This window comes from Bos grunniens, chromosome 1 (assembly GCF_055505025.1).
Source record: "Bos grunniens cultivar Pamir isolate PY7600 chromosome 1, Bosgru_T2T1.0, whole genome shotgun sequence".
Lineage (NCBI taxonomy): Eukaryota > Metazoa > Chordata > Mammalia > Artiodactyla > Bovidae > Bos > Bos grunniens.
This window is the reverse complement of record NC_141165.1, coordinates 82249442-82262695: the sequence shown is the minus strand read 5'-3', so window position 1 is coordinate 82262695 and position 13254 is coordinate 82249442. Positions and strand designations below refer to the sequence as shown.

General features: G+C 36.9%; 1 protein-coding gene across 10 annotated transcripts in view; it reads left to right on the top strand.

Annotated features, from left to right (window-relative positions):
• Window positions 1-13254, top strand: part of FGF12 (fibroblast growth factor 12) — a 618054-nt gene that overhangs the window by 374789 nt on the left and 230011 nt on the right. For all 10 annotated transcript variants that reach the window (XM_086319645.1, XM_086319636.1, XM_086319676.1 and 7 more), the window contains one exon: window positions 7023-7133. In XM_086319645.1, coding sequence (XP_086175771.1) covers window positions 7023-7133 — 111 coding nt within the window. The remainder of the gene's footprint in view (window positions 1-7022; window positions 7134-13254) is intronic.

The following is a 13254-nucleotide window of genomic DNA, read 5'->3' as shown; positions in this document are numbered from 1 at the left end:
AGCTTGTTCTCTTTGTGAATACAGTTTACAGAAAGGTCCTTTTTTACCTGCCTCCCCATAATGTTCACCCACTGGCCCTAGTTCTGTCTGTCCCTGTGGAGCTACTCAGAACAAATTGGCCTTTTCTTACTTCTGTCTTCCTACTTCTGCTCTCAGGAAAGTGGGGACAGCTCTCACGTCCCCTGAGCCCTCCCTTGTTCAGGCTGCATATCCACTGTTCATTCAGCCATTCTTCATGTGACAGTCCTTTGTACCCTCTTTATTTGGCTCCTATTCCTCTGGACATGTTTCAATTTCACCAGTGTCTTTCTTAAAGGGACCCAACAGAGCTGGAGAATGGCTCTCTCTTCCTTAACTGGGCTTCCCTCGTGGCTCAGAGGTTAAAGCGTCTGCCTCCAATGCGGGAGACCTGGGTTCGATCCCTGGGTCAGGAAGATCCCCTGGAGAAGGAAATGGTAACCCACTCCAGTATTCTTGCCTGGAGAATCTAGTTGTATAACCTTGGGTAAGTGAATCGTGATCATCTCACCTGACCAAGGAGAAAAAGTACCTTACACGTTCAGTAGTGAGTATCAGATACAACTGTAGTAAAATCATGAGGAAATGCCTGGTGGGAAGTAGATGGGTTCAGCCAATAATATTATATTATTATTATTATAAGTACTGTTACTTGTCTGGATATGACTTCCATAAAAAAATTGGGATCACTCTTATATTTTTTATCTTACATTGGAGTTTACATGGGGACACTTTCTCTAAGTTTAGGTGCAAATGTTGAACAGGCTGGCCCTAGATAAACACATCCAATTTTAGTATTATATGTATGTATATATGGGGCTTCCTCGGTGGCTCAATGGTGAAAAATCTGCCTGCCATTGCAGGAGATACGGGTTTGATCCCTGGGTTGGGAAGATCCCCTGGAGAAGGAAATGGAAAATCCCATGGACAGAGGAGCCTGGTGGGCTACAGTCCATGGGATCACAAAGAGTTGGACACGACTTAGCGACTAAACAACAATATGTAATATATATTTTATATTGACATGTTTTGTATGTGTACAGATATGTTAATATCAAATATATGCATACACACACACACACACACACACACACATATATATTTCTTGCAGCTTCCCATAACCCCTTTCCTTTGTCACTCCCACACTTCAATAACTGATGTGACTGATGCACACCTAGGTGCTCCCCTTCCTCCTCGTTTCTTCTCTGTTTTCCTCTCCTCACCCACCCAACCCCGGCTAGTCCCAGTTCTGAAACCCACACAAGCTACAGATTATGTCATGGATGTTCTTTGGAAAGGAAATGTTGATGTTCATTCAGTATATTGGAAAGGAGTCTTATCCTAACTCATCCATGTGTTGGCTGGATGACCTTGGACAAGACATTTTCCCTCTGAGGCTCAGTTTTTATTTTCTGTCTTTGATGTTAATGAAAGAAGGTATTTTGAAGAATGAAGGTTGGCTTCCAAGTTCCTTTTCAAGTCAAAAAAAATTCATTCTAATTCCTGCAATCTAGTATTCATTTGAGATCTGTGATCAGGTTCCCTCGGCTCTGACTGTGTTCTGATTTCAAGTATATACTTAGCTAACAACCTTATAGCACCACACATTAAGGCAGCAGGAATGTCTAGATAACTCCTTCAGGTATCAGCTTTTCTGAGTGGCTTTGAAGTCAAACATTCTGTGGATATTGCCACGTCATCCTGAAGGGAATCAGTGCTAAACTTGAGGTCCTATGCTTTACCTAATTTTTTACCAACCTCTTTGAAGGTAACATTTTTTACTTGCTTTTGTGGCTATAATGATCATTTTTAATAAAGTTTTTATTTTAAAATGCTTTTGCATTTATAGAAAGATTAAAATAGTACAAAGAGTTCCCATGTATCCTACACCTAGTTCCCATATGAACATCTTACATTCATTTGGTATACTTGTGACAATTAGTTGGTATTGATACATTATGATTAACTTAAGTCCATACTTTATTCACATGTCCTCAACTTTTGCCTAATGTCCTTTTTCAGTTCCAGGGTCACATCAAGGACACCACATTGCATTTGTTGTCGTATCTCCTTAGGCTCCTCTTTGCTGTGACATTTTCTCAGAATTTCTTTTTTTTTTAAATCTTTTAATTTTTTGGCAGTTTCAAGGGGTACTTGTCAGTTGTTTTGTAGAATATCCTTCAGTTGAGATTTGTTTGATGTTTTCCTCATGATTAGACTGGGGTCATGGGTTTTGGGGAGAAAGATCCCAGAGGCAAAGTGCCATTCACGTCATATCAAGGATAGGTGCTATCGGCATGTTTCATGACTGTTGACCTTAACCCTGACTCCCTGGCTGAGATAGCGTTTTATTTGTCAGATTTCTGCACTGTGATGTAACCTCCCATCCTCCATCCCCTTTTCATATTCTCTTAGGAAGGAAGTCACTATGTACAACCACTGCTAGTTCTTATTCACCTAACTGTCCAGGGTGGATATTACTGATGGCTGTAGTCTTTTTTTCCACCAGAATTCTCCTATTTTATTGACATCTTCTAGGGCTTTGTCATTTAAATCCAGCCAGCAATAAGGAAGGGAAAATGTGGAGGAGAATGTTTGCTTTGAAAAGCCTTGGCCTGAAAATGGCACACATCACTTCCACTTAACATTCCATATGACACTCATTCATCTGCCAAACCGAACTGCAAGCGAGGCTAGGACATATGGTCTAGCTGGGTGCCCAGGAAAAAGAGGAAATGGATTTTGGAGAAAATCTAGCAGTGTTTGCTACACTACTTCAGAGTACAAAAGGGAATAAACCAAACCCATCTACTAATAAAATGGTCTACTCACCGTCTAATAATATAGCCATCATTTCATTAAAAAATGAAAATATAATGGAAAACAGAATCTTAGAATCAAGGAGAAGCATATAAATTGAATATAAAATTAGCTTAATAAAACTTATTCCATTGACCTTATTTTTCTTATTTCACTGTTGACCTATGAACATTTGTTGAGAATAGGCAGTTACTTACATGTCAGCGTTTGGAAACTTCTGCCATATGTTATACCTGGGCCAGATTCTGTGTCATTCCCAAAGTCTGCCATGCTAGTTTTCCCTTTACCCATTGTCTGTCTGCAGTGCTCTTCCTCTGGGTTCTTTGCCTGTGAAAGTGCATTCACTCTTCAAGTGACAGATGAGGTGCCTTCACCAAACCTCAAGAGAGAATTAGTCCCTTGCTCCTTATGGTATCATGTCACTCTGCTTGCATTCATAGTTTAACAGTTATCCGCACTAGTATTATATATATGTATGTTTCATGCATTACACTAGGTGCTCCCTGAGGACAGCATGGGTCTTACTGATTTGCTAGATCCCTAAGCATAGTCTGAAAAATATAAAGCATGTTTATTGAATGCACCCAGAATGTTAGATGTCCCCAAAAATGGTCTCATTTTTAAACCTCTTTCTTTAAAATACAACAAAACACTTTCTTTTATTCCCCCAATTATAAAAGTGATCCTCCCTTATGACAGCCACATCTTCCTGGTAGAGGTGATTTTGAACTGAGCCTGGAAAGGTTGATAGGGTTTGATGATAATAAAGGTATAGCCCTGTCAGGCAGGCCATACTGCTTTCTATGACACATCCTAGGTTCAGAGCATTTGTTTAATAGATGATCAGATCTCCTTTGAAACAGCTATAGTGTAAAACATTCACTTTCATAAATCATCATATAATTAAAACCCAGACTCTGACCTTGTTCTGGCACTGCTTCTGGGCAGTCAAGGTTGATGTACAAGTTCAATGCTCATTATCTTGAACAGGAGTTACTAACCTGAATTCACAGGGTCCCAAAAAAGAGATAGCTTCACCAAAGCAAAAGAAGTGCTTAATTACCACTTCAGAAAGAGGAGCATGGAAAAAAACAAAAACAAAACCAATATTTTCAGACATTAATGATTCAGCTGCCATGCGTCTCATTACCAGCCAAAACATGACTTCTCAACGTGATCTGATCAAGTTTATTAGAAATAAAATATGAATTATAAGACAGTTGTCCCTTTCCTTCCTTCTGTCCTTTTCTATCATCTGCTGTTAGTCTTTTGGTTACTTTAGTGACATTAAGAACTCAATTAATATTTTACTAAAATGCAAATCAGGAGACTATTAGTAAGTCTATTAGTAAAATGCTCCCTTTATCTCACTTAAACTGTTTCCTCAATTTTCAGGGTTGAAAAATTAGACCTTAATTAGAGTTTATATTATTATGAGGCTTTTCATTTCACACTATTACATTTATTTATTCATCTGAAATTCTAAATGTTGATAGATAGCATAAGAATTATTTTTTCCTGTTATACAGGTAGGAGAATAGCCTCAGATACTAAGTGACTTGCTCAAGACCCCACAGCAGTTGTGGTTCAAAGCTGAGTCTCCTGAGTGCAAATCTAGAGTTGAATGTACCTCAGTAGCATTTACCTGTCAACCAGTTAGCCTTATGGAAGAAGCTCAGACATTCTTATTTCCTCTGATTATAAAAGTGACTCACACTTAATAATAGCCAAGTCTTCCTGGGGGAAGTGATTTGGAACTGAGCCTGAGAAGGTTGGTAGTGTTTGATAGGTGGTAGGGGTCAAATATATATTTTTGCATTGAGGTTAGCTAGCTATTAATATGTGCTCTCCTACATATCCCTTGTTGGGGGTGGTGGGGGGGCACGCATGGAGACAACACATTCAGAATGAATCTGTGGTTTGATTTCTGGCACTCTTTAGAGAAGAAGATTCTCAAGTCAAAGAGACTTTAAGTCATAGTTGCTCAACATCAATAAAGAATCATAGAAGGGACCTAAAAATCACTTACTTTACCTTCCAGATTTTATTGGTGAGGAAATTAAGGCATACAAATGATTATTTTTTAATTAAATTTATTTATTTTTCATTGAAGGATGATTGCTTTACAGTATTGTGTTGGTTTCTGCCAAACATCCACATGAATCAGCCATTGGTATACCTATGTCCCCCACCCTCTTGAATATCCCTGCCATCTTCTTCCCCACCCCACCCCTCTAGGTTGTTACAGAGCCCCAGTTTATGTAATGCCTACACATTTTAAATATATTGAATTTATTTAACCCACAGTGTTAATACACAGTTATCAATCAGAATGCCTACTTTCCAGTTTAGTTCTCTTTAATACCCTGCTTCATAATTACCAGTTTTTTTTTTTTTTTCTGGGAGGGGCATCTTTTCTACTTTTAGGACTGCTTTGGAGAAGATATGTTTATACAGGCATTGCCTCGCATTCCCAAGTATGTGCGATCTAGTTGTAGGTGTAAAAGACATGATGGTTGTAGGGCGCAGGTCCGTTCCCAAAGAGTTTGTTGCACTGAATCCTTAACTGGAACTCTTATTTAGATTCAACCATCAATATGTGTGTTTAGTTTAACACACAGTATTTAGCATATTGCCTGCCCCCCCACCCAAAAGAGATCTGAATTATTATTGATTTAATAAGTTGGTGAAGGAACTGACTCTCAGTTGAAATTCTTTGATTGCTCTTTTGAAGATAATGCATAACTACATCACCAATCATATGAGTCCCATCCTTACCTCATTTTTTTTGTCAACAGAAGCAGCATTTTTCTTTTACTACTAATTTTAATGGAATAATTAGGACAGTAAATATGGTGCATGTTTGTGTGTGTATGTGCTCAATCGCTCATTCCTGTCCGATTCTTTGCTACCTCATGGACTGTAGCCTGCCAGGCTCCTCTGTCCATGGGATTTTCCAGGCAAGAATACTGAAGCAGGTTGCCATTTCCTTTGCAGGGCATCTTCCTGACCCAGGGATCAAACCCGCATCTCCCGCATTGGCAGATGGCTTCTTTACCACTGAGCCACCTGGGAAGCCCCCTATGAGTGTGCTGCAGTAGTCTAATTTTTACCAAACACTAAAGTAGAGATAAAGATGGTAGTGATATTGTAGAAAATAGATTGTTGCTGCAGCTAGTACCACAGTGAGAAAGCTTTAAATATTTATGGTTAGTGGGTATACAAAAATTCAAATGTGTTATACAAAGATCAGTTTGATGGTATTAGGGTGTAGGGAATTTTAAAAGCCAAAGACCACATCTAATTTGAAATATTTACAGAAATATGTATGGCTTGATTTTTATTTATTTATTTTTTGTACTGGAAAAATGACTTACATGGTATTGGGTCTTACTCTGGTGATGTATTTACTGAAGGTGAAATCTGTTTCCACATACTTTCCAGTGACATCTCATGGCCATGGAGGGTTTAACTTTATTCTATGGATCTCATCCAAGACTGAATTTGATTAGAATTTTAAAACCAGGGGTTTCTGATAGATAGTTATCATTCAGCAGAAATAGAAGTCTTCCAGGAGCCGATTATGACTGCTGAAAGCTTAGGAATTACACTGGCAGTTTGGTCTGAACAGTATTCTGGAATGGGACCACAAGCTTGGTGGTATATTGAAGCCAGACACTAGACACACAAGGGAGAAGAATAACTCACTTTTTAGCACACCTCTGTATTTCCCTGATCATAATTAGCTTTTATTCATTTAGGCTTCCTTTGTGGCTCAGCTGGTAAAAGAATCAGCCTGCAGTGTGGGAGACCTGGGTTCGATCCCTGGGTTGTGAAGATCCCCCGGAGATGGGAAAAGCTACTCACTCCAGTATTCTGGCCTAGAGAATTCCATGGACTGTATAGACCATGGGGTCACAAAGAGTCAGACACGACGAGTGACTTTCACTTTCACTTTTATTCATTTACATTTGGTTTACTGTTGCAGAATATTATGGATCTGCCTTTAGAAAGAAGAAAAAGTAAAGCTATGTTACCAAAATTCCTCCTTTCCAAATAGTTACTTCAGTATTTAAACCATTGGCATTTATGCATTGACTTAGGGGATGTTTTTGATAATTTGCAAGTGTGCATTTTTGCAAACCAAATAAAAACTTGAATAATCATTTCATTTTGTTTTGCAGAACCCCAGCTGAAAGGAATTGTGACACGGTTATTCAGCCAGCAGGGATATTTCCTGCAGATGCACCCAGATGGTACCATCGATGGGACCAAGGACGAAAACAGCGACTACAGTAAGGAACATTAGCTTCATGCAATCCAATTACAATCAGATGTATGGCTTAGTGTCTCTTAGACCTAAAGCATGGCCAGGCTGCCTTTGGAACTGTTCAACTACTAGTAAGCTAGTTGTCTTTTCCTTTGTCCTTTTTGGTATGATTCTTATAGCAAAGAGACAGTAATGTATAGAGCTTATGTATTCAATAAGAAGGTAGGAGGCTTGAAGGAGTTCTGACTGCTCAGTGGACAAGAATTTCCTCTCATTCCATTGTTTGTAGTCAGAACGATGTTAAGTATTCACAGAAACAAGGCTACCTTCCAGCTCAAGGTAGTGTTTTAATCCTAGAACCAAATAGTAAAAATACCATGATAAGTCTTAGAACATCATTTCTGGAAGACAAGAATTACTTCTCAAAGTAAATATTGAATATATACATTTGTATATTACATGTTATTTTATCTTGACTGAGGCCAAATTTATTGATTTAAAAAGAAAACTATATTAAAATATTATATTTTGCAGTTTATATGATAATAAGATGATAAATATCAGTACTGAACTGCAATTTTGTTTACAATTTTTTGAAATGAAATCCAAGTATTAAAAGATTATTGATGACATCTCTGGAAATAGTGTTTAACTAATTTAACTATAGGGCTGACAAGCTTGATAATTACCAAATCATCAAAGTCTGACAGAGTGTAATTGCATTTAAGAAGCATTTTTAATATAAGCCTCAGAGTCAGGAATGACCACTCTCATGGTACCTTTCGGTTTCTGCATAATCATATATAGGTACCTGGGGAGGAAATTCCTATTATTCTAAAAATATGTAGGACATTATATTGTTTCCCAAAGTTTGTCTGTATTCACTGCTAGATCTTTATTACTGGTCACTGGTCACATAGTAAATGCTCATTAAATCTATACCCAATTGAGTTGCCTTCTGATAGATGTGGTCTTTTTGGTCAGACTTTCTTTCACTTTCTTTCTTTCTTTCACCTGTGGTCAGATTGACATTCTGTCCAACTGAATAAGGTAATCTAAAAGCTTGATATTTTATGGTGAAAGTGTTAGTTGCTCAGTCATGTCCGACTCTTTGCGACCCCATGGACTGTAGTCCACCAGGCTCCTCTGTTCATAGAATTCTCCAGTAAAGAATACTGGAGTGGGGTAGCCATTCCCTTCTCTAAGGCATCTTTCTAATCCAGGGATTGAAACCAGATCTCTTGCACTTTGGGTAGATTCTTTACCATCTGAGCCACCAGGGAAAAATACAGATCTGAGGAAAGTTCTATGATCCCTAGGGTGTGAAAATGCTCCTATCCACCCCTTCTAAATTATTCTTTGTTTACTTAATGTTACATGTTACAAAATATGAATTACAATAAAGGAAAGATCTTATTATAGAGAATTTCAGCCCATTTTCTGCTGAGGAGTTGATTTACTTATTGTGTTTTGCATTGTTGGTTTGTGTTTGTGGAAATGCATTCTTTAAATGATTTAAGATTTTCCCTGAGTCCAGATGAATAAGGATGCTCCCCTCTCCATGTATAATTTCCATTTATTGCATCTCAACTTGAATGCAAATTTAGTGAAGCTACAAGTATAGAGGGAAAGAATCAAGGATGTTACTTAGTTGTGTCACCCCCTGCTGTCTCTGAGGTATCCCTTGATCTGGTTTCTTTTTCTATAAGATGAGGTGGCTGGAGATGAAAGCATTAATATCCTCTGTCAGCACCAGCTACCCAACTTAAAAAAAGATTGAAAAATTATAAATTTATGAAGATAGATTCAAGTGAGCCAAATAGCCATACTCAGTTTAATAGGATGCAACTGTAACCCAGACAGCTGTCCTGTGAATGCATGACATTTATCATAGAGCAATGGCAGAGAGGTGAAAGTGTGGAGTCCATTAACAGAAACACTTACTATTTTTCTAGAAAAATAGTTGAAAGTGCTTTCTCTCCAAATGCTGTGTCAATGGCTAATGTAGATCTATAACCACATGTAAATATATACATTTATACACGAACAGTGGAGAAGGCAATGGCACCCCACTCCAGTACTCTTGCCTGGAAAATCCCATGGATGGAGGAGCCTAGTAAGCTGCAGTCCATGGGGTCGCTAAGAGTCGGACACGATTAAGCGACTTCACTTTCACTTTTCAGTTTCATGCATTGGAGAAGGAAATGGCAACCCACTCCAGTGTTCTTGCCTGGAGAATCCCAGGGACAGGGGAGCCTGGTGGGCTGCCGTCTATGGGGTCGCACAGAGTTGGACATGACTGAAGTGACTTAGCAGCAGCAGCAGCATACACAAACAGATGTGTGTGTATTATATATGTGTGTATTTATGGGCATAATGGCATTATGCATGACACACACACTGAAGGTACTGCGTTTGGTCACATACTTTTAGAAACTAAGTTCACAAATTTAAAATATCTTATATTTTATTCAAATAAACTACTGCATACATTAATTGACAGGTTGGTATTAAAAGGAGCTTAAATATACAAAATAATAAGACTTAATAAATTCATTTGGATACCCAACCCTTGGCTTGACATTTAGTTAAAAACATCATTACATCTGAAGCCCCAGTATGCTCTTTCGAAATGGTGGAGTCTACTTTTCCCCTTCAGTACCAGGTATAACAACTATCCTGAATTTGACTTTTTTTTTGTTTATTTCCATGTAGGTTTACAAGTACATTTTTCATATATACATGATGCATATATTGTATACATCATTCATGACATTGTTTTGCATGGTTTTAAACTTTTTTAAGAGTAACATTATCATATATAATTTTTTGTATTTTCCTCCCAATATCATGGTCATCCAATGCATATATGGTGATATATTTGCTTTATATCATTCATTTTAATTTTTGTAAAGTATCCCATTGCATGAACATACCAAAGTACATTTATCCATTCTCTTTTTGATGGATAATAGGCATTTATATTTTAAGGCAATTACAAACAGTGCTGCTAAAATATATCTTGTAGATGTTGAAGAAGCCTCCCTGGCCATCCTTAATAAAATTAAACATTTCACCTTTACCTTTCTGTTCTGCTACCCCAGTTTTTTTTCTATTTATAGCTCCTATGATGACCTAAAATGTATATTGTTGCTGTTTATTTTTTATCTTCTTCCCAGGAGAATATAATTTTCCTGAGTGAAGAGATTTTGTTTTGATCTAGAATCTAGAATGATCATTAATACATAGTAAGCCCTCAACAAAAGATGAAACAAATGAATTAATGTGTCCTTATGCATATGTGTAAAAGTTTCTGTAGATCATTGTCTATCTACCTAAGTATCTTTTAATATTTCCTTTTGAAATAATGTTAGACTTTGGAGAAATTACAGAATAACATAGGAAATTCCAGTGTACACTTCACCCAGCTTCCCCTAATGGGCACCACTTTATGTAACAACACTACAATTATCAAATCCAGGAAATTAACATTGGTAAGTACTATTAATTGAGCTATAGACTTTATTCCAATTTTGCCAGTTTTTTTGACTAATATACTTTTTTCTGATACCTCCCCCCTATATTTTAATTAAAATTTTTCCAGTGAAAACAGGTTACTTTTATTTTTACCTTTTCTGAGTGTGGATTGAGGTAAAAATATCAGAGAAGGCTTTAAATTGTAGTCATGCTTTTTAATAGAAAATTATAAATCTCTAAGCTGTTAAAATGCATTTTCTTTCTCTACTTTGTGTGGGCAGGAGTAAAAGCATTTGATTGTTTGAAAAAAAATCTTGTTACTATGAGCATCTGTCAGAAGTCTGATGTTTGGTTCAATAGACATCATTGGGTCCAGCCAACCTTACCGTAGCATCTTGGATTGAATTAATAGGACACCTGATCTTTTGTTCATGAAGAAAAGACTAATTACATGTAATTGAGTACAAAGCCAAATGGGTTTGTCAGCAGCAACAGATAAAAATCTCTGCAAATGTAATGATAATAAAAGATGCAGAACAGTGTTGAAACACTGGCACAAAAAAAAGACAATTGCAGTTGGGAGAGTATTAATAGGAATATTTTACATAAAATTAGAAAGGTAATTATTCTGCTCCACTGGTTACCATAGGAGAAGGTACATTTGAAGAGGTCAAACATGCTGGGGTGAAAACAATTAAAATATTATAACCAAATGCATTGTTCCCTTTGTTCTCTGAACAAAAATATTCAGGGCCACTTGACTATGGCATGAGCTGCCTGATAAATGAGTACAATGGTGAAACTGGAGATAGTCAAGCAGATGCTGTACTAGTACTTGTAGAGGATTTATGAAAAAAAAAAACAAAAAAAACCAAACTCCTTTGGTGTGGGAGGGGAAGAACATGATGATGGTTGCGACAGTTTCAGAACTCACTGACTTTTAAGGTCTCCTTCAGTCTTGAGATTCGTTTAAAAACTATTTTGAATAGATAAATATATGATAAAAAATTATAAAGGCACATAAAAGGGTATACAGTTGAAAAAGAGTAAAACAGTGCTTAACAACCATGAGCTGGATTGGCACTACCAGCAGGCCTTGGTGTGTTTCTGTTGAACATAAACAGTTTCATAGAACACCAGATCAGAAAAGGCCACTGTGACCATGATGGATCAGGATGCAAATGAGACCACTCTGTATCACATCTGAATGTAGACAAAAACAAGAAAGTTGTCCAAACTACAAAATGATCAAATATTGCTCTACCCTGGCTTATATGGGTGGCTACAGCTTTAAAGCTGTAGTAACTATATTCTTCTTGCCATCCAGATAAAAATTATTAAGATATCCAATTATAGAACTATACCTGCATCCATAGAGCGTTCAACCCAGAATAAATCTGCTTTCTTTTTTTTTTTTCTCCTTAAAAATCACTTGAGACCAAATCTGGAAGTCCTTGCTTACACTGTACTAACTAAAACAGCTCAGTTCTGCCATGGTGTGTATTTTTCTTCCTTACTGAGGGTCAATAAACCCAACTTTGTTCAACCACAGATATGTGGATGTATTTCTTTGGCTAGAACGCATTAACACAGTCAAAAGAGATTTTCTGTCCTTCTCCTCTCTGCCACTTGGCCACATTTTTTGGTATTCTTTCAGATGCAGTCTGTGCATTAAAAACATACACAATATTATACATATATATGTATTAATATATCTATATCTGTCTATTATCTACCAGAGCTTCCCTGGTAGCTTATCAGTAAAGAATCTTCCTGCAGAGCCAGAGACCCAGGTTCGATACCTGGGTGGGGAACATCCTGTGGAGAAGGAAATGGCAACCACGTCTAGTATTCTTGCCTGGAAAATCCTAGGGACAGAGGAGCCTTGTGGGCTACAGTCCATGGGATCGCAAGAGTTGGACACGACTGAGTGTCTAAACCACTACCATCATCTTGTTGAGTACTTTTTCTTAAATTAAAATGTAGCTATAAGACTTTTTCCATATTAGGACATATTTAAATAGGATACTTTATTTAACCTAGTTTCCTCTTGAAATATATTTTAGTTCTTTCTAATTTTGCTAATATAAACTGTGCTATAAACAATATCCATGTACAGAAGTCATTCTGCATGTGTGCAAGCATATTTGGATAGATACTTAAAAGATATATTGCTCGGTCAAGGTTTTGTGATTTTTATATCTTTGAAAGATACCTATTCATTCTCCATCATGCAAATTTACACTGAGGGTGGCTGTTTCCTTATTAGTCAACACAGTGTGTTATCAACTTTTGGTTCTTTGTTATCTAAAATCATAAACTTTGTTTTCTGATTATATGTTAGTTTGAACACTTGTTCATATATTCTACGAGCCATCTGCAGTTCTTTTTCTATGAAATGTTTATTTATATTTATTTATATTAAATGTCTATTTTATCATTTGCAGGAAATCTATATTTTAAAAATCGGCTCATTGTTATGTGAGTTGCAAATGCCTTCACTCATTTTGTTGTCTCTAAATTTTTTTGCCATGCTTTATTTTACTTTATTTTAAATATGCATTTATGCCCTCAACTTTTCTTTTCTATTTAGAAAGCTTTCATTCATTCCAAGATTATTTAAAAAAAAGAAAAAAACCCTCCCATGTTTTAGTAAGGAATTGTTTGAT